At 39.6% G+C, this 21,567-nt stretch overlaps 1 protein-coding gene across 1 annotated transcript in view; it reads left to right on the forward strand.

The window, feature by feature from the left end:
- The window catches only part of LOC119424966 (WD repeat-containing protein 70), a 45,611-nt gene that overhangs the window by 16,194 nt on the left and 7,850 nt on the right, over nucleotides 1–21,567 (forward strand). Inside the window, exons 10-14 of the mRNA XM_037692487.1 lie at nucleotides 812–986; nucleotides 9,484–9,583; nucleotides 10,009–10,093; nucleotides 10,202–10,340; nucleotides 20,914–21,014. Coding sequence (XP_037548415.1) covers nucleotides 812–986; nucleotides 9,484–9,583; nucleotides 10,009–10,093; nucleotides 10,202–10,340; nucleotides 20,914–21,014 — 600 coding nt within the window. The remainder of the gene's footprint in view (nucleotides 1–811; nucleotides 987–9,483; nucleotides 9,584–10,008; nucleotides 10,094–10,201; nucleotides 10,341–20,913; nucleotides 21,015–21,567) is intronic.

The raw sequence follows: 21,567 nt of genomic DNA on the forward strand, positions 1-21,567 counted from the left end.
GTCCGTCCGTCCGTCCGTCCGTCCGTCCGTCCGTCCGTCCGTCCGTCTGTTTGTTTGTTTGTTTTTATTCACAATTTGTTTAGTGTCCCAACTTTTTTGGATTCCGGTTTGTACACAAATGTAAAGTATCTGTTTAGTCAGGTCTGGTTTGGTTAAAAGAAGATGTTTGCAGCATTTCCTCTTGACAGATGGTTATGTCAAAGGGTCAGAGGTGAAATGTTCTTCAGAGACTACACTTCCTATAAAACCTTTTCTGATGCAGCTTAAAAAATAACAGCAAACTGACTAATTCTAATTCTTTGTTTCTTTATGTGACTAGTGGGAGACTTGGATATATTTTCTTTTATTTTATTTATTTATTTATTTTTAAGATTCTTATATTTCATGTCTGTGCAAAGTATTCAATGCTTGATACATAAATCTCTAACTTTAAATTGTCCCCTTTGGGTTACATTTTATGACTTGTTTGGAATCAAATCTCACATTTGTACTTATCTATATGAAAGGTTCACATTTAATCGCTTTTCTCAGAGCTCAAGGTGGGGTAATGTGTTCAACAGATGGAAGGAAGAAAAGGGAATCTGGATTTTATAGAAACTTCAGACGTGCCCGTCTCACTGATCTACTACTCTGCTATTTGCAAAATGTCTTCACAGCGCAATACCAAACTGTCCAAACTTGTTTCCATGAGAATGACCAGTGAACTCTCCATTTAATATATTTATTGATCACATCTTATTTGAGGGGTAGATGTTTATTATAGATTCATTGCATCTTTACCTGAATATTTAATTTCCCTGCTCGTTCACAGCACCGTGCGCACATGGGACGTGACTTCAGAGAAAAAGCACAAGTCTGTGTTCAAACCTCGCTCCTCTAAGGGGAAGAAGGTCATCCCCACGTGCTGCACCTACAGCCGGGACGGGAAGCTCATCGCAGCAGGGTGCCAAGATGGCACCATCCAGATCTGGGACAGAAACCTGAGCGTGAGTCCTAAATTGCACACCAAGCACCACAAATGTGCCACAGATTGTTAACATGGGATGTCTATTATATTATGGCTTCGGCACAAAGTCATGAAACTTAAGTCACAGGGCAGAGAGGGGTCACACATCAACAAAGCTCTAGTTCTGAAGAATTTAAAATGTGTGCCTTTAAATTGCATTGCACCAACAAACTTGAATCACTCATTTAAATCGCTAGGAATGTTTTTTTTAATTTGATCTGTTTTGTAATGTTGGTGGAATGCTAAATCTCCTAAAAGCAGCAAGAGAAAACGACAGGGAAGCAACAAAGTTTAAAAGAAACATCAACACAACTTATGTAAAACATTGACCGAGGTATTGCTGTTTTGACCTAAATAAATAACTCGAGGACCATGAGTCACATCAATTGTATGGCTCAAAATAGCTGTTTATGTAACTAATAACTGCCTTGTCATTATTGAGCTGAGTTACATAAAGGTTACAGGGAGGCCTAATCACAATTTACCTCTACATTTTCCCGTAATTAGTTAAATAGACAATTACATGATCAAAGCATACATTTCATTCTTAATATAAATGAGGTAAGAGTTGATCTTGGCACCCATGACGCCTGGCTCTCTGCTGACTTATTTTTCTGGAGTTATCTTTATAGAAGTGAAGTCTATTTAGGGCTCCATCTATCATAAAGATGGTTGTCTCGGTGAGACGTTTGCTTGTAGTCATCATTTAGACAACAACAGAATACTACAATGCATTAGTTCCTGCTGGCTGCTTTAGTCATAATATTCATATTCTTGTTAAAAAATGGAAAGCGGTGCACTCTTGACATAGAAAAGGGGAATTGTAGCTCACAAAATTCAATATTTTAATCAGAACAAATTGCATCCTTTATTCTAGTTTGTCTTGAGTTACCTATTAATTTACTAAGTTTTTTTTTTCACAAAAAAAATAAACAATACTTTGAAATGCTAATGTTTTTAAAGCTTTGAGGAAAATACTTCTAGTTGTGGCGTCCTTTTTTATTTACAACACCTGTTTTTACCCACTAGAGAGTCCTAAAACACTGGAAAGCATAAAAATGAGACCTAAAATTGAATTATATATATATATATAAAACACAGACAGACATTACCAAGCATTTCCTAAGAGATTTTTTTTATCATGACAGTGTATATTTGGAACAAAAATGTGCAAGCCCTTTTTCTGAAAAATAACAGGTCATTTGTTCCCCCATTTATTTCTTTCACATTGTCTTATCTATCCAATCCCTTATGGAATTTGAACAAAGTGGAAAGCTTCAGTTAAATTGTGTGAGAATGGTTATAATAACAACTAAACCGCGGTTAGTGAGTTGGAACAGCTTGATTGGAAAGAAGGGCTTATCCAGATTAGTTGAATGGGAAGTAGGCTACATGATAATTACTTCAAAAGCTAACTTCATAATCAAACGGCGGACGAACTGTGTCTTCTTTTTTCTTCTCTAAACCTATAATCTGTGTGTGTTTCTAACTTCTGGTGTCATAAAGATTCCCACCTTTTCCCCAACCACCCATCATCCCACCCCGGAGCTGCACAAAGCAGCAAGTTTTGAGTGATTAGGGTAAAGCTCTTAAAATTTATTACCCTTGCTTCTCCAAGCTAAGTATTTGCCCTGTGTCCTGTAGCAGCTTACTATAGTCATGTCTCTTTCCTGACCACTGGAGCCACTGGAGCCTGTCCTGTCTGAATGGCTGAAGAATTTTACTTTGTGCCCTCTGCCCTAATCAGCAACCTGTGCTGCTGACTCAAATTCAGCCACAAGCCTAAAAAGGAGTTGACCTCTTGATGCTTTTATTGCTGCTCCCTCCCCCACTAAAATGAAGCTGATCTCCTGTTATGTTGCTACTATTACTCATGCCCAAAATATGCAGGGAGGTCAATCATGGTCAATCATGTACATGACCTTCATCTATAGATCAGTCCAAAGAGAAGCTATTAAAGATGACACATTGTGCTCTTCAACCATGACGTGAGCTGACTGATTCTGTGATGGGAGTCAAACAGGTCGCTTTCAGTGGACGGCTGCAGAGAGTGATTGCATCTTTGTTCTCTGACCACAATTGTGCGCGTGCATTTATGTTGTTGCCAGGTTATGTGCACTCTGTGATACGGGGCGCAAATCTTCTTTCCAAACGTTACCGCAGAGGCTCGAGGAATGCTGTCATTGGTGAATTTTATTTCCAGACTTCAAAGTAGGCGCACACCAGAGATGGTTTTGATAAATCAGTGTAAGTGTTTTAATCACATGGCACGGCAAACTTGGTGCACTACAAAAGATGTTTCTCTTTCTACTAGGGTTTGGTGGAACGTATTCATATTGCATTCGCATACAAACAGCAACAGTAATATTACCATTACTTTCAATGCCGCCATCATGCAAAAATATTTGTAGGTACAGTAGTCCCTTGTTTATCACGGTGTTTCGGACCACGTCCCCCGGCGATATGTGAAAAACTGCGAAGTAGGGACACAGTAGTCCAAGATCAAGTAAACTTTATTGTCATTACCATCTCATGTGGTACATGAGATGGAACGAAATTATGTACACAAGTAGTAGTAGTAAGTAGTAGTTTATTTTAGTAGTTATATACTAGGCCTGAAGGATTTTGGTCAATATTCTAATTGAGATTTTTTTTTAAACCTGAAAATTGCGATTTAATACGCGATTATTTTTCAATGTCTTCTTCTCATGTATTTTTCAATGAACACAATAAATAAATAAATCTGTTTCAGTTGCAAAAAACTCCACTGTTTTCAGCTCCGCTGCAGCTCTGTTTCTGCATTGTTTGTATAGCTCCGGGATAGCAACTTGGCTAAAATGTGTGCGCAAGGGCATTCTGTACCACTTATCCATTGTTTACCAAAGCCGTAAACCCAGTCTTGGTCACTATATTAATGGGCATCATGTCTTTCGCTATGAACTCTGTTATTGCTCGAGGTTTTTCCACGTGCCTTTTCGAATTGTGTTCGTACAGAGTAATATCTTTGAACAGTTCGGTCAGTGATCCCTGTCAGCTGGTACTTTGCTGACTTGAAGTTGAAGCACTGGTCATTGACATGTGCAGTGTCTTCATTTTTATAGCCCAAATAATTCCAAACAACAGACGTGCTGCCCCTCTTTGGTACCAAACTTTCAGATGTGTCAGCTTCTGTCGAGCCTGACACCATTGTGCAACCAGTTAAAACACAGTGTTGACTTCTCCCGCTCCCTGCTCTGATTTGCTCCGCTCACTCGTAAGTCACGTAACCAGATCATGTGACCAGTCAATTTGCAGCCTTTGCAATTAGAAAATGTCATTTTATCATATCACAATATTATTGCAAATACAATTAATTGTTCAGCCCTACTATATACAGGTATATATTAAGGTGTTTTAAACCCTTCCCACACTCTTGCAATGTCCCTAACAATTTTCTAAATTCTTAACGCTCTAAAAGAGCACAGCATGTCATGATTTTAGCTCTCGGCCTCCGGCTGCTCTCTGCCAACCTGCCAGCCCTCTCGGCCACGCCCACTTCCTCGCTGCAGAACCGAGATCTGACATGTTGCACGAGGGACCTTCTCCCTGCACCTGTGGGCTGCACGCAGTTGCTGCAAGTGCTAAATAATTTTAAATAATTTATTTTAAATAAAGATTCCATGCCGATCGTGCGGCTCATCCATCAATCAGCCAACTGTGTGTCATGTCCAATCTTATTTTGAAAAACCGCACTAACATAACGTGTTTTTTTTTATTTTATTTTAATACTTTTGTTGGATGTAACTGGGACCCTGTGTACACAATTTCATTCCATCACATGTATCACATGTGGTGTATGTATCAAATAAAGAAACTCTGACTCTGATAGAGCGAGTCCGCGAAAAACAAACCACTAAGTAGCAAGGGACTACTGTATATTCTGCCATTCACCCTGCTCTTTTTACAGCTTTATAAAGTAACTTTAGAGTTTCTGTAATGACTAAACTAGTGTAAATTCAAAGCTTATTCTATCAACATGTTACTAAGCAGTTATTACTATTATTATTAAATTTCTATTTTACTATTAAAATTATAACCTTTCACAATTGTACCAAGAACTAACTCCTCCAATGTTAATGTTAGTCTTTCACAGTTGTTAACTGTTGTGTAGATTTGAGTTTACATCGTGGATGATCCAACAGAAGCTCAACTGACTGGTTTTCATAGAGAGCTTGTGATCCATAAAGGTAGCAATTACAAAGATCTACTAGTACCTGCTTTCCCTCTGAGTGGGCACACCTTCACATCTGGTCAACAGCTGGAAATGTTGCAAGCTTGCTGCTCCGACCAGATAATGAGAATATGTTGGTGGGCTTATTTGCAACAAATTCTGTAACATCATGAACCTTTTTATTCAAGTCGTTCTGCTTATTTATTGTTAAATCACTTTGTTCTGTGATTATATAGCAATGAAACTATCTCGCCTCTAACATGAGAAAATAACTTCAAATACCTTAAATAGCATGCAGTGATAAAAACAGCATTACAAGCTTGTCTAAGCAGATGGTAATGATTTATGCAGAGGTTTAATTTGTGGATGGTTTTCTGGTATAAAAGTGGATTTCACCCAGCTCTAGTCACTGCAGTTATACGTATATTCTCAGTGCAACCTTTAAAAATGTAAAACATATGCTTAGAAGCAGTTCTATGACCCAGGGAGTGAATATTAATCACACAAGTCCATAAGGCTATCTCTGGTGACACCATCAATTATAAACATTTAGTTTAGCACTTGGTTTATTGTTTCTGTCCTGGTCATGCAAGTTGTCTCTTGAACTGTCTTTAGATGTAGCATTTGGCTGAAGAGTAATGTTTTTCAGGAATGACTTATCTTTGCCCACAAAATTGACTTTCTGTGTGTTACCGAGTTGGAGGGGAATACGATTCCTCGAACTTTTATTGGATTATTCGACCCCTCATTCCAGTGTGATTCCCCAGCACACAAAGCCTCGCCATCACAACTTGTTGATTTCCTTGAAAGATCAGAGCAGCTGCTCTGGACTGTGGTTTGGCTACTTGATCCCCCCCAGATGGTAACAAAGGTCAGAGTGAGATGTGAAACTGACTGCACAGTGGGCATCATTGTCCTTCAGGTGTGCAGTTGTAAAAATATGAGAGAAGTAGGAGACATAGAGACGTGCAGTATTTATATAATCAAGCTCAACGTGATTTGGAACAGTTGGCGCTGTAGTCGATTGTTATCATAGTCTGCTGAGGATGAAATCCAACGCTGAGTTCTTTCTGCTATTTATCAGTGCCTGCTGCAGAAAGTGTGTGCATACGTAAGTGTGTGTGTGTATGAAATTATCTTGCGTAGAATTGCTATATTATGTTTTAAAAATGGGGTTTAAACACTGCAAGTGCTAACAGCAGATGATTTTAGTCTTAGGGATGGCTGTTAAAAGCCTTCTGGGGTGATTCATTCCAGGTCAAACAAGAGGTCTAAACTTGTGTTTTTAGTTGACGTGAGAATAAAATCTGTGGTTTTAGTCAAAGCTTTGGTTGGAACAGGTTCATTTATAGTGAAAGGAACAAAACAAACATCTGCACAGATCTCTGGTGCTATGTAAAGTAGAACTTGTTATTTCTGTGTAGAACGTTCATAGCATATTTCCATTTTGTGGACTTTATTTTAAATTAAAGCTTAAAAAGTATCCTGAAAAAATGGTCGAACACCCAGCTTCATACAGCGTCACATGGCAGAGTAATTGCAACATAATTTATGTTCAGCTCATCCTTCGTTTCATTCTGTGCTGAGTAACCGTGCAAGTATTGAATAGGTGTCACAGCCACACGTATGGCACCTTCACTGCTTCTCATTTGGACTGAGATGGTTACTGTCAGTTTAGAAAATGTAATTTATGCTTTAAAACATTCTTTCCTACATTTCTTTTTTTACAAGTTAATTTTGGAGCAGACAACAAAAGAATGGGCAGATACTTAAAGATAACTTACTAGAATAAAAGCATCGTGTCAAATGTAATCTGTGAATAAAATAATTGGAAGCAGAAAGTTATTGTCTGAGGAGACCAAACCTGGAAAAGTGTAATCCTTGTTATCTACAGTCCAAGGTAACTGTGTTATCTGTCTCAAGCAAGTTAATAACTTCCCTTCACTCACTTGGAAGGTGAAGTATGGCCTCTTATTTCTGTTATCACGTGGGCACATCACTCATTCAGCTCATGCTCCACTCTCTCTCCTGCAGTTTTTGCCAGCTTTTCTCTCACTGTCTTTATCTTATCTGTGTTCCACAATGTGTGCTCACTTCATATTCCTTATCCCCTGTTTTTTGGTCAACAGCCCACTGTGCTGCAATTCTCTTTTCACCGATTTATTTGCATTCCGTTTAGAATTAATGACAATGTAGCCACATAAACCAGGGTTATGTTTGTTTGAGTGTTGGCGAGCCCACTTCCCAGACTATTGCTTCACCAGAGTCTAGTAATGATCGATCTCTGTAATCTGGCTGTACTCAGGCCAGGTAAAGCTAAGGTACTGAGTAGTGAACCTGGGAGGGGCCAGGGAAAAGCAAGGCAGATGAGGTTCAGCTGTCTGAAAAATCTCACTTAGTCTAAATAAAGTATAGTAGTTTTATTTCTTTCGTAATTCAAAGGATTAATCAAGAGATACAAAAAAATATCAAAATAACTAATAATAGCATAAATTTTGGGGTTACTTGTTAAATCAAACTCTGTTAAAAACTAAACCAAAAAAAAAAATTGCTTTTTCTGTAAACCTAGATTGTCTTTAATTGGGTTATTCCTAAAAAAACATGGTGCTGAACTGGGCTATTTCAGTCTGAAGAAGCTAACTTGGCACACTAATCTCAACAACATTACACCACATGCTTAGCTAGCACTGAAGAGTTACTGAATAGCATCTCGAGAATAGCTGTTTAAATGAAAATAATTGGTGTACAGTAGTCCCTCGTTTATCGCTGGGGATCCGTACCCTGAAGCTCCATGATAAGTGAAAAACCGCGAAGTAGGAATAGTAATACAAGTATGGTAGTACGTAGAAGTTCATTTTAGTATTTATATATATATATATATTTATATATACATGTAATATATATTACAGGTGCTAAATAATTTAAAATAATTTATTTTAAATAAAAAATTTCATGTCGATCGTGCGGCTCATCCATTAATCAGCAAATTGTGTGTCATGTCCAATCTTATTTTGGTAAACCGCGATAGAGCGTGTCTGCGAAAAACGAACAATGAAGTAGCGAGGGACTACTGTACCTGTTTTTTTTTAATTGATTCATTCCAGACATGTCAAAACCATTGACCTATCCATGTACACATATCCATATACATGTGCACACACAGATCCCATTTAACATGTCTGAAAAGGGGTAGGAAGAAGTAAAACTTATTTAATCCAACCCCTTCTCCAGGAAGGGGAAAAAAGTTTATCTGATATTTTATAAAGCTGCATAAATTATTTTAATCCTATAAGCTTCAGAAATTACCGACTACTTTAATCTTTCTTTACCTTAAAATGAAGTGGGACTCTTCTTTGATTTTTAATATTAAATGCAGATGATCGCAGCCAGGATGAGAAATTATTTATAATGGGTATATACTGTAGCAACATTAACAGCGATTGCTCACAAACAATGAATTTGGCATGTGATTTTGTAAAAATGTTGCCTTTTGAAAGCAGCTATTTTTCTCAGGTACAGCTATGCAGTAACACTCATCAAAAAAACTGGACTACAGATAGTTTGGTATTCTTGTTTCATTCTTTTTCTTTATGTTTCAAATGCAATAAAAATGGTACAAGTTCCTCTGACTGTTTTAGGGCGAAATGTGGTATATTTATTTTATTTGGCGTTTAAAATCTGACATTGAAAAGTTTTTTTCAAATTCTCTACAAAGCTGCTGCTGTCTAAAAGTCAAAGCATCTGAACTTTTATAAATAATCCTGGTTGTGATTTATCAATGACAACAGTGGCTAAAACTTCTGAGGAAACATTTGTAACATAAAATGTGTAAAAGAATGGCCTAGATTGGAGCGATGTCAGCCAGAGCTGAGGTTTCAGCAGAGATGTGAAGGTTGTGTATAATCGTCAGTGAACTGTACGTGTAATACCAGGAAGGCATTTAAAAGTTTGCCAAGGTAAATGTCTGTGGCGATGCTAGAGTGTGTTAACTTACTAGTATTTCATGGGTTGAGGTGGGTTTTGTAGTTATATACTGTAGTTAGGTGTTCGTGATAGTGACGAAAACCAAGTTCTGTTTTAAAGACAAAAGTATTTTTGATACATCTGTGATATTAAATCAAAGTACTGGCTTTTTCATATTACAAGACATCGTTAACGTTTTTTTCCCTTTTACCCACAGTTACATAGATGTCTGAAACCAGACCATGAATTTACACTCCAGCGTTGATTAATTGTTGTAATTATTTTATTTTCCTTTTCATCTTAGGTTCATACAAAGTTTCACTCTCCGCAAGCCCATGCTTCAGGATCAGACACCTCTTGTCTGTGCTTTTCATATGACGGCGTGACTCTGGCTTCACGTGGAGGTAAAGTAAACTCGAAATGAGCCAGACCACCCCAACTAGCTACAGCACGTTAAAGTTGCATTCATTTGCTTCTGAGCATTTAGGCTTTATGTTGTTTTTAATTACTGATAAAAATTGCTGGATTCTTACCAGTATATATAATAGATGTTTGTGTCTTACAGAGTCAAAAATAAACTGATGACTCTCCATTTCTCACCCACTGACAAAACAGAAAAGTAACAAAAACTATAGAAACAAAATGTTTAGCTTCTGCTTGGTATTAATTTATCCAAGAAGCTTGTAGCATAAATCTTACAGACAATACAATAACTTGTAACATAAATAACTCTTGAGTTTAAGTTCTTTTTTAACTTTATCATAAGTAGATAACATAAAATATGTTTTATCGTTTACACTTTAATGGTGAATCAAACTTTCTTTGCTAGGTGATGACACACTGAAAATTTGGGATATTCGTAGCTTCAGGAAGCCTCTACATGAAGCTACCAGACTGACCAACTACTTCTCTATGTGAGACTTATCCACTTTTATGTTAATTACAATCTGTCTGTTTGTTGTCATCAAAATTAATGCACTACTTGTGGATTTTAAACATGTGTGTGGAACATTTTTCTGCAGGACCGACTGCTGTTTTAGCCCAGATGACAAGCTTGTCGTCACAGGAACCTCAGTGAAGAAAGATGAAGGAAATGGAAAGCTGGTTTTCTTTGACCGAGTTTCTTTCCAGAAAGTCTATGAAATTGAGGTCACCAGTGCTGTAAGTTGTGCCTCGATCCTCACAAACACAACTGCTCTCATTACAGTTTATTTTTTCGGCTTGGTTACAAACAAATATGTACAAAATGTCTGAATCCACAAGGACATGTAATGAAATGATGGATGTGCATTTTGATGTCAGTGGTTTAGTTTCACGCAAAGCCACAACCTTAGAAAGTTTGTCTGTGCTCTTTAAAAACAAAACAGCAAATGGTATTGACTTCAGATGCAAAAACATTTGCTCTCAAGTACAGACAAATAGCATTTCTACATAACATTTCATCTTTACGGTTGGAAAATTTACATTTACCTTGAAGGTAAGCATGAAAGCTAACGCTAAATACATTGCAGAAAGAGAAATCATTTTTCCCATCCATTCATCCATCCATTATCTTTTACCTGCTTCTTCCATTTTGGGTCACGGGGGTCGCAGGTGCCCATGTCCAGCAATCACTGTGCGATGGGCTGGATACACCCTGGACAGGTCGCAAGTCCATCACAGATCCTTTTTCCCATATTCACCAAATCTTTATGTTCTAACTGAATGTTTCTACGAACTAAATGTTTGAAATTAGCATTATTTTACTAACAAAACTGATTTGTCTTGATCTTCACATTGATAAAAATACTGTAACATTTTGGGAAAGGAAAGTTAGAAAGCAGGCAGCACAGTGGCGCATTAGGTAGAACTGCCACATCTCAGCGAGCAGGTCACCCCAGTTCAAATCCCAGCCGGGGGCCTTTCTGGGTGGAGTTTGCATGTTCTCTCCGTTCATGCGTGGGTTTTCTCTGGGTACTCTGGTTTCCTCCCAATGGCAGCAGCTTGAGCAAGGAGGCCCAGACATCTCTTTCCACATCTATCTCTTCCATCTCTTCTGGGAGGATTCCAAGGTGTTCCCAGGCCAACCGAGAGACATAATCTCTCCAGCATGTCCTGGGTCTTCCCAGGAGTCTCCTCCCAGCCCGACATGCCCAAAGCACCTCCCTAGGGAGGTGCCCAGGGAGCATCCTTACCAGATGCCCAAACCACATGAACTGGCTCCTCTCAATGTGTAGAAGCAGCAGTTTTACTCGGAGTATCTCCCGAATAACTGAACTTCTCACCCTTTCTTTAAGGAAGAGTCCAGCTACACTGCGGAAGAAACTCATTTCAACTGCCTGTATTCCTGCTACCTCCAGATAACATCACCAGTTGAGGTCAACAGCATCCCACCTTCACTGAACACAGTGTTAGTGAAGTGCTGCTTTCCCCTTCTCAGCCGCCTGATGGTTTGCCAGAATCTCCTCGGAGCTGACCGAGAGTCTTTATCCAGGCCTCAACAAACTCCTCCCACGTCCGAGCTTTTTCCTCAGGAACAGCCAAGGTGCGGACCGCTTGGCCCTCCGGTATTCCTCAGCTGCCTCCTGAGTCCCACCAGCCAACAATGACCGATGGGACTGTTTCTTCAATTGACAGTCTCCCTAACCTGGGGTGTCCACCACCAAGTTCAAGGATGGCCACTGCAAGAAATGCCAACAACCTTGCGGCCACAGCTCAAGGCAGTTACTTGAACAACTGAGGCATGGAACATGGCCCACTCAGACTCAATGTCCCCCGCCTCAGCTGTGATGTGGTTAACCACACCTCCGGGAGAGCTTTAAAGCTCTCCCGGAGGTGTGAGTTGAAGATCTCTCTGACAGGTTCTTCTGCAAGGCATTCCCAGCAAACCCTCACTGCACGTTTGGGTCTACCGGGTCTGTCTGGCCTCTTTCCCCACCATCTGATCCAACTCACTACCAGGTGGTGACCAGTTGACAGCTCAGCTTCTCTCTTCAACCAAGTGTCCAAAACAAGCGGCTGCAAATCAGATGACATGACTACAAAGTCAATTATCATTTTATGACCTAGTGTGTCCTGGTGCTAAGTGCACTTATGGACACTCTTATGTTAGAACATGGTGCTCGTGATGGACAAACTATGACTAGCACAGAAGTCCAACAGCAAAACACAGATCGAGTTCAGATCGGAGAGGCCGTTCTTCCAATTCACGCCCCTTTAGGTCACACTGTCGCTACCTACGTGGGCATTGAAGTCCCCTAGCAGAATAAAGGAGTCCCCAGCTGGTGCACTTTCCAGCACCCCCACCAAGGACTCCTAAAAGGCAGGATATTCTGAACTGCCATTTGGCGCATAGGCACAAACAACAGTCAGAGCCCATCCCCCCACCTGAAGGCATAGGGAAGCCACCCTCTCATCTACTGGGGAAAACTCCAACACACAGGCACCAAGTCAGGGGGCTAAGAGTAGACCCATACCAGCTCGTCACCTCTCACCATAGGCAACTCCAGAGTGGAATAAGGTCCAGCCCCTCTCAAGATTTGTTCCAGAGCCCATGGTGTGCGTCGAGATGAGCCCAACTATATCTAGTTGGTATCTCTTAACCTCACACACAAGCTCAAGCTCCTTCCCTGCCAGAGAGGTCACATTCCATGTCCCAAGAGCCAGATTTGGTAAGCCAGGGTCAGAGTGCCAAGGTCCCCACCTTCGGCCGCGGCCCATGGCGTCATGCACCAGACCCATATGGCCCCTCCTGCAGATGGTGGTTCCACAGGAAGTTACTGATTCAGGCTGAGCCTGACCGGGCCCCATGGGTAGAGACCTGGTCACCAGGGGCTCGCCGACCAGCTCCTCTCCCAGGCCTGGCTCCAGGATGGGGCCCTAGTAACCCACGTCTGGGCAAGGGACACTGAGTTCCACGATTTCTTTTGTCCATATAAATCTTCTGAATCGCTCTTTGTCTGGCCTTTCACCTAAAATCAATCTGCCTTGGGAGACCCTACCAGGGGCAATTAAAATTGCTCCAGACAGCATAGCTCCTAGGATCATTTATTGGGGCGGCTGTGGCTGAGTGGTTAGAGCAGTTGTCCTCCAATGCAAGAATTGGGGGTTCGAATCCACCAGCAGTCACATGTCGAAGTGTCCTTGGGCAAGACACTGAACCCCTCGATGCCTCCAATGTGTGTCCCATCAGTGTATGAATGTGATAAAGCACTGATTAGTCTCTAGGATGATTTGATCACTTAGCTTCGTAGAGATCTAGTAGAGCTGTGTGAATGGGTAAATGAGGCACAGATTGTAGTGTAAAGCGCTTTGAGTATCTTGATCAGATAGAAAGGTGCTATGGAAGTACAGTCCATCATTCAGGCGCACAAACTCCTCTACCACGATAAGGTGGCAATTCAAGGAGGAGAAAACAAAAAACATGCATGTTCTGTTGATTGGTAACTCTAAATTGTCCTTAGCTGTGAGTGTGAGAGTAAATGGTTGTTTGTCTCGTTTGTCTCTATGTGGCCCTGTGATGGATTTGCGACCTGTCCAGGGTGTCCCCCGCCTCTCGCACAGTGATAGCTGGACATGGGCACCTGTGACCCCTGCCACCCGAAAAGGAAGAAGTGGGTAATGATGGATGGATGAATGGATGGATGGATGGCTGGATGGATGGTTGGCTGGCTAGCTGGCTGGCTGGCTGGCTGGCTGGCTGGCTGGATGGATGGATGGATGGCCGGATGGATGGATGGACGGATGGATGGATGGATGGCCGGACGGACGGACGGATGTATGGAAAGCACTGAAATAAGCAAATGAAGGCAAGAGCAATGGTTTTAAAAAAAGGTAAGTGGCAAGACTGGAATACAAGTAATGTGATATTTTTTCCTACTCTAAGTCATTCCCACAAACCGTTAAGACAGTAAAAACACTCTTATATGGGCTGCCTTTCAGAGCTGAAATCAAATTATCTACTGCAAGTAGATGATGTGTGTAAAACTAATCCAAATTCTCAGAAATCCACTTCATCAAGGGCAGCCAGCCATATGTGTTAAACTGAAGAACTGAGGTGGTTTCAGCTGTGAAAAAAAAAATCTGTGTCTAGTCATAACACAGGTTTCTCAGGTCTACTGACTGAGACATGAAACTAAGACACAAGCAATCAAATGAACATGTTCAATGGTGAGTGTAAGAAACAAAACACGGTTTGTGTGTGCCTTCTACCAAGTCAGTCAGCTATACAAACTTTTATAGAAACTTTTGCCCAGCATCCACATCAAACACACACAAAACTTCATAACTGATCTAACCGTTTTTAGGGCATCAAGATGGAATTTGTGGAAATCTTTTGAATTTCAGCAGACTGCAGATGGAGAACAGAAGGCAAAAGGTTTTGCTTAGCTTCTAGTGAAACTGAGCTCAAGTTTTCAGAATTTCTCACAATGGCCGACAGTGGAACAAGTGAAAGGCCAATGGAAAAATCACTTCCAAATGTTTACCCTCTTTTTAGTAAAGTGAAAGAGGAGACAAAATGGGATGCAAGGGAGGGCTGTTCAGCTATAAACAGACTATGACCCAAAGTGACTGAAATTTTTTTTTAATGCTTCCTTTCTTGAGAGTGAGCTCAAAGACTTTTGTCAAGAATATAAATGACCAACGTTAAGTGCTTGGTCTCAACTTATAAATAACCATCCACATGGGGTTTGTGGGATTTTCATCTTAACTATGCAACTTACTTTCCCTTGAGTGACACAATTACTACCAAGTCTATAAAAGTCAAGTGTACTTTAACTGAACAGTGTACACATCTGTCAGCTTTGTCGAACATTATCTTCAACAATGCTGGAATTCTGGCTTTAGTGAAGACAATTTCAGACCTGAAATATTCAACAACACATAATTGCATAAACAACATTATTGGGAGACAGATTAGTGTTTCAAAAGAGGTACTTGGTCTTAGCATCTATGCTGCCGTATAAAATAAATATTCTTAGCATTTTTATGTATGCATTCAGTGAATTGCTTTTAGTATTTCTTGATAAGACTACACTGACAGAGTCATGTTCTGTCTCAATTAAGTGTATGCAGACTTGAAAGCTTACATTTAAGTTTGATATTTTCCCCATTTTGGTAGAGAAATGTTAGTATTATATCATATCTACAGCTTTAAACACTTCTTATCCCTGTTTAAGGCGCAAAGACTACAAGCTGATTTGATTTTTTTTTTTTTGTTAAGTGGACAAAAAATGTTAATGAATGTAGTAATGATTCAAGTATTTTAACACCTTTTTCCTCATTAAAAAAAAAGTTTAAATAAATGTTTTTCCAATGTATTCACACATTTAATGGTTTTAATTATTTTATAGCATACCCTTTTTATTTTAACTATTCTGAACAGGTACACAAAAGGGACAAACAAATAATGTGTTAAAGACCAAAGTTCATGCTCAATAATCCAGGTATAAAATCCAACAATGTTCAGTCAGGTCATCTGGATGGTTTCTTTTTTAAGCTGAAACGTTTCCTTCATCCAAAGGACTTCTTCAATCTGAGGGGCCACCAAAACAAAACTGATTCCCACAACAATAGCATACTCCATAGTGGAAACAAAAAGGTTTGCTGGTGCTAAGCTGGCCTCCAGGGCCTGCCCTCTTCCCCGTCAACTCCTCTGAGACAGTCATGCCAAAATGGTTCAAAACACAATGTGTTAAAGACTTAAAACACTTGTGCGTTTGATGCCTTCTTTCCCTAAATTTGTTAAAATTTGTTGTTAATCTTCAATTTTCCTGGTGACCAAATTTTACTTCTTACTGCTTATTTCACGCACCTGGAAGATTTTCGAGATCTAAAACATGTAGGGATGCACAATATTATCAGCATGGTATCGGACGATATTAGCGATAAAGTTAAATATCAGACACCGGCCATTCCATCAACAACAACAAAAAAAAACACCAATATAAAAGGCTTCTGTTTGAAGTTTAATTTTTAATTGAAACTGTCAAGTATATCTAATAATGCACTACTACTTATGTGCTTTCCACTTGCCACTTGTGAACAGGTTGAGTTTAGATTTGTGAAAATGTACATATTTGCACTGTTCGACTGTTGTCATTGTGTTAGAGAGAGTAAATGTCATGAATAAATTTGACATTTGACATTAAACATAATCCAAATTGAAGTGTTACATCATTTTTAGCCTCCTTTTTGGCATCTGCATTTGGTAGCAGGCCACAATGACAAAGACCGTGCAAAATAATGTTGTATTATAATTCCACAGGAAACTAAGCTATGTATTCTCTGTAAGAAGGTGTAGGGGGGAAAAAAATATCGGCACTGGTATCGGTTATCGGCCAAATAAGTTTTATCATATCGACCAAAAATCCCAAATCGTACACCCCTAAAAAAATGTAAACAAAACAAATTCAAAACACTGGCTATTGCCAGTTTTAGCAATATTGGTATTTTTATTTAATTATTCTAGCGTTTTTATTGGTACCCACCAACCCAACAGAAAACTACAATGTTTGTATTTTCTTTTTACAGTTTGAGACAGAGTAGGGTTAGTTTATTGGATGTTCAAGTTTCATAAGTTTTTGTTAAATTCATCATGCGTATTTAAAACCCACCCACTCTGCAGCAATGCTATCTCAATATAAATATTTTTCTCACACCTTATTGTGTCAGAAGCTTGACCTCACCTGAAGGTAAAACGTCCTGCTCTGTCGGTGCAGCGGCTTCGTAATCTCTCGTAGACGTGCACTCAGTGAACTGGATGAATATACTATTTACTGTGTTTACATCAGCCGTCTGCTGCTCAGGTGGCCGGAGAATTTAAGTGCAACCTTTTATAAAGTGCCGTACCAGGCAGCCGAGTGAGAGGAAGGACCACCAGTCATTTCTAACTAAACAGTCTACATAACCCCAGACCTGGATTCTGGGGTATGCTTGGGAGCAAAAGCTGCTTCAGGCCTGTTTGGTAAATATTTCAGACGTGCTTAAGCCTATTCTTCTGTGAAAAGGCGGGAACCTGGTAAGTTCCCGCTAACTGGAAAATATTTAAGCTTTTAGATACATTTTAGAGGTAGAGCTAATGAACCCCACAAACCTGACTTTCTTATGTGTATGCATATCTTGAAGCATTTATGTTTCATTTAAATCACTAGTTTGATGAGTTGATTGACAAGGTATTACGTAAACCTATTTCAATTCAATTCAGTGTATTTATATAGCGCCAGTTCACAACGGAAGTCATCTCAGGGCACTGAACAGAAACATTCACATACATTAAAATCAGGACACGAAGGAGAAATGAACACACAATGGCAGGTCCAGGATGGAGGCCATCTAGTTTTTCACTATGACTATAGACATAAAGACAGAAATCACATGTTAAGAAAGAATCATTTCAAATACAAACTATTCAATTGTATGCATTTGTAACTATTCGTTTGATGAATTGAGGTCAATTTGTCCTCTAGTAGTCTAAGGTTATGGCAGCAGAGGATAAGGAATAGGTCAGAAAGCCCAGCCGACTATAGGATTTATCAAAAAGGAAAGTCTTAAGCCCAGTCTTAAAACTAGACAATGTGTCAGCTGTATGGACAGAAACTGGAAGTTGGTTCCACAAGAGAGGAGCCTGATAACTGAAAATTCTTTCTCCCATTCTGCTTTTGTAAACTCTAGGAATCACAAGTAACCCTGCTGTCTGAAACCTAGAAAAAACTAATATATGTAGCAGAGTTGTTTGACTTTACAATCATATTGAATTTGTTCTCCATATTGCGCCAAATTGTACTGCAAGTCCTGAATGAGTGAAAGTATTTAGAGAAGCAGCTTTTGCTGCATAGTGACCGTTCATGCTCCATAACTCTTCGACAGCGAGGTACTCCCTGCATTGTGCTTTTCAAGTTAGCGTCTTTGATCCAAATGTTGGATTCTAATCTTCAACCAGAACAAGCTAGGCTAATACGTAGACAGAACACTTTCACGCTTTTACTTTGTGATGTTTATAGCTATTAAAATAAAGTGGTTTAGACCTCTAGAACAAGAGTTCACAGCATGTAGCTGAAAATAAAAAAAGGGTTTTATTTTCCCTTGGAGTTCAAAGTTGACACATTTATCTCACTCTGTCAAAAGCAGAATAAACTTGGATCTGTTCACCAGTGCTATGCTTTTGTTTAATTAGTGTAGAGATTGAGCAACTGGCTGTGAACTTATTTATCTTCGGCCAGGTTTTAGTATTTTAGTCCCGTTGGACGTAGAGACTGAATCGTGCTGCTGAAGTGACTGATTCAAGTTTCCACTTTCCCAATGTAATTTTGTGCACATAAAATGTAAACTGAGGTTTTTAGAGTATAAATATGTTTCTCTGAATATCTGAAAAGCAGCCCCGCCGTTGCACTGGAGTGAGTTGTGCTTGGCTGTGGACGCTTCTGTGAAAACAGCTGTGGTGAGCTCCACTCAACTCGGCTGTTGCTGTGCTTTTTTTTTTTTTTTTTTTTTTTTTTAACGAAGCTCGTTGTGCTGTTGACAGAATGATTTGTTTGGGTCCGTGCAGGCCAGTTTGTGAACTTAGCTGGACAGCAGTTAGCACACCAGGCAGTGTATTTACTCTTATGTTAGTTTTGACTTCAGCGTAGGCTGCTGCTGCTGTGTGGTGCTAACTTGGATGCTTTGACGGTACATGTGAAGTGTAGCAGATTCTCAAACTATATCTCTGCCTTCACTCATATGAGGAGCCTGTCACTGTTACTGTAGCAACCTAGACAGCCCGTTATAACCCACTGCACATCTTTATTGATCATGTCTTTCGCTATGAACTCCGTTATCGCTCAAGTTATTTCCGTGTGCCGATTTGAATTATGTTCATACGGAGTAATAGCTTCGAACAGCTCAGTCAATGATCCCTGTCGGCTGGTACTTTGCTTACTTGAAGTTGAAGCGCTGGTCGTTGGCATTCTAGCCATGCAACTATTGTAAATGACTTTGTGGTCTTTTTTTAAGTGTTGATAAAGATTTGTGGTGTTACCTCGAGAGGTAGCAACAGCAGCAAGACAGGTTCTACACAATACAGGCCGATGTCTTCTTGTTTTATAGCTAAAATAATTCAAGACAACGGACGTGCTGCCCCTCTTTGGTACCAAACTTTCAGATGTGTCAGCTTCTGTCGAGCCTGACACCATTGTGCAACCAGTTAAAACGCAGTGTTGACTTCTCCCGCTCCCTGCTCTGATTTGCGCCGCTCACTCACAAGTCACGTAACCAGATCATGTGACCAGTCAAATCGCAGCCTTTGCAATTAAAAAATCTCGTTTTATCATATCACGATATTATTGCAAAGGCAATTAATTGTTCGGCCCTATCTCCCCTAGTTGGTCAGGTTAACCTTCATTTGGCAGCTAAAATTTACCTGATCTGATTGTATAGATGTGCTGTGATTCTCCACAACATTATGACCATTTGCCTAATGACTAGATTGAGTTTGTTCCACTTGGAGAGCTCTGAGCAGTTAGATTGTGGACAAAGAACAGCTGTGGGAGTCCTGGAGTGTTTGGCACCAAATGTTAGCTAGAGATACAATTCATTTGGGGTTTTAAGTGAGGTGGAATGGGATGGCTGTCAGACCCAATTAGGGTGGCTTCTATACAGTTTCAAGGCCGAGTTAAAATTGTTTGTTCTTTTGAGTGGTTTTTTTTTATTTTATTTTTTTATAAATTTTTAGCTTTTTAAGATTGATGTTGTTTCTCTGATGGGTCAGAAGATTAGTTTATAAAACAAAATGACACTTATTTAAATGTAGGTTTTCCAACATAAAACTTAATTTTAAGAAAATGAGCGGTGCTGCTGATTCAGCAGTCAGTAGTTGTAATTTCATAGGCCATCAGTATCATTGTGAGACGGAGAGATACATTTAACAGGCTGTTTAATTTCATTCACTCAGTTTAGCCACCTAATTTTTGTTTTTATAGAATATATCCATTTATACATTACTTTTGTGAATGTGAAAAGTAACTGTCGAAACAGGAATGTATTTTTTTCTCTGCAATTGTGTTCAAATGTAAATGTTTTTGTTCCTCTTTAATTGTGTGTGCGCAACATTGTGTGTACGATGGAGGCTCCTTCCTCTGGTATCCTGGTGAGAAGCTGAACAGCTGGCCGTTAAGCAGCTTTCACTGTACACCGAATCTGGAAGCCCCAGTCATGATCTTACCCACCCCCCATCCCACACAAGCCCATCAGAAATGCTGTGATATTGAATTTGTAAAGAATGACGGTACTACTGCAACATGGGTGGGGTGGGGGGGGTGGGGGGTTGTAACGCCACCTCAGCTCGCATATCACAGCATGAGCAGATCTTTGTCCCTGTCTTTTAACAGCTGTGCCTGTACTTCACGCACACGCACACCTCTGGATAAATGTGACCACATTCGCCTATGGGCACCAGGCCATCTGTCACACACAGACTGAGAGATCCAGCCCTCATCCCACCAACCTAATATAGTCAACTGCAGCAGCAGAGCACACTGGGACTTTTCCTGTACCCACAACACCAACTTCAGTCACACTTTACAGTACTTAAGAGGCATTAAGACACGGTTAGCTGAAAAACAGAAGCAAGATCCTTGATTTGATTCATAACTTATACATTCACTGCTGTAGTGTGCTGTTTGTAAAGGATGACCATTACCAGATTTACCAGCTTAGATCACTGAAGGAAAATGCTTTTAATGGTGTGACTTCACTTTTGTCTTTTTATGTTTTCCAGAGTGTTGTCCGCTGCCTGTGGCACCCTAAACTTAACCAGATAATGGTGGGTACCGGGAATGGACTGGCCAAGGTATACTATGACCCAGTTAAAAGCCACAGGTTTGTTGGGTTTTCATTTAATTTTCTTGTAATAATTATATTTCTTATCTTTCTGTATGCATGAAAGTTCACGTGACCAGATTAAAACCCACAATAAACCTATTATGTCAAAGAACTGATGCCAGGAAATATTCAGTCAATTTTTGTTTGTAAAATTGCAATTGAGATTGTTGCATAAAGAATGAGCAATCAAACTATTTCAGGATGAACTGAAATTGCTGCATTATTGAAAAAGTGTAAAAATACATAATAAATACAAAGAATGATAACTTTTTAATTTGTAAAATGACCATTTAGACTTGAAACATCTAAATGGAGAAAAAAAAAAAGTCATCTTTTGCAAATATTCAGAATATGAATGTTTATCTTTTTATTGAAAGGCCAACTTAATATTAATCTTTCCTATTTTATATTTATTTTTGTTACAAAATTGTTTGCTTAGTGAAGGTCTTACATTCAAATGATGCAAATAAAATATTTTTCTTAAATCTGAGCATACAAGAATTTTATTTGCTGCATTGAATTGTTTTCTCCTGCTCTTACATTATTCTTT

This window comes from Nematolebias whitei, chromosome 18, assembly GCF_014905685.2.
Source record: "Nematolebias whitei isolate Nwh7 chromosome 18, NemWhi1, whole genome shotgun sequence".
NCBI classification, from domain to species: domain Eukaryota; kingdom Metazoa; phylum Chordata; class Actinopteri; order Cyprinodontiformes; family Rivulidae; genus Nematolebias; species Nematolebias whitei.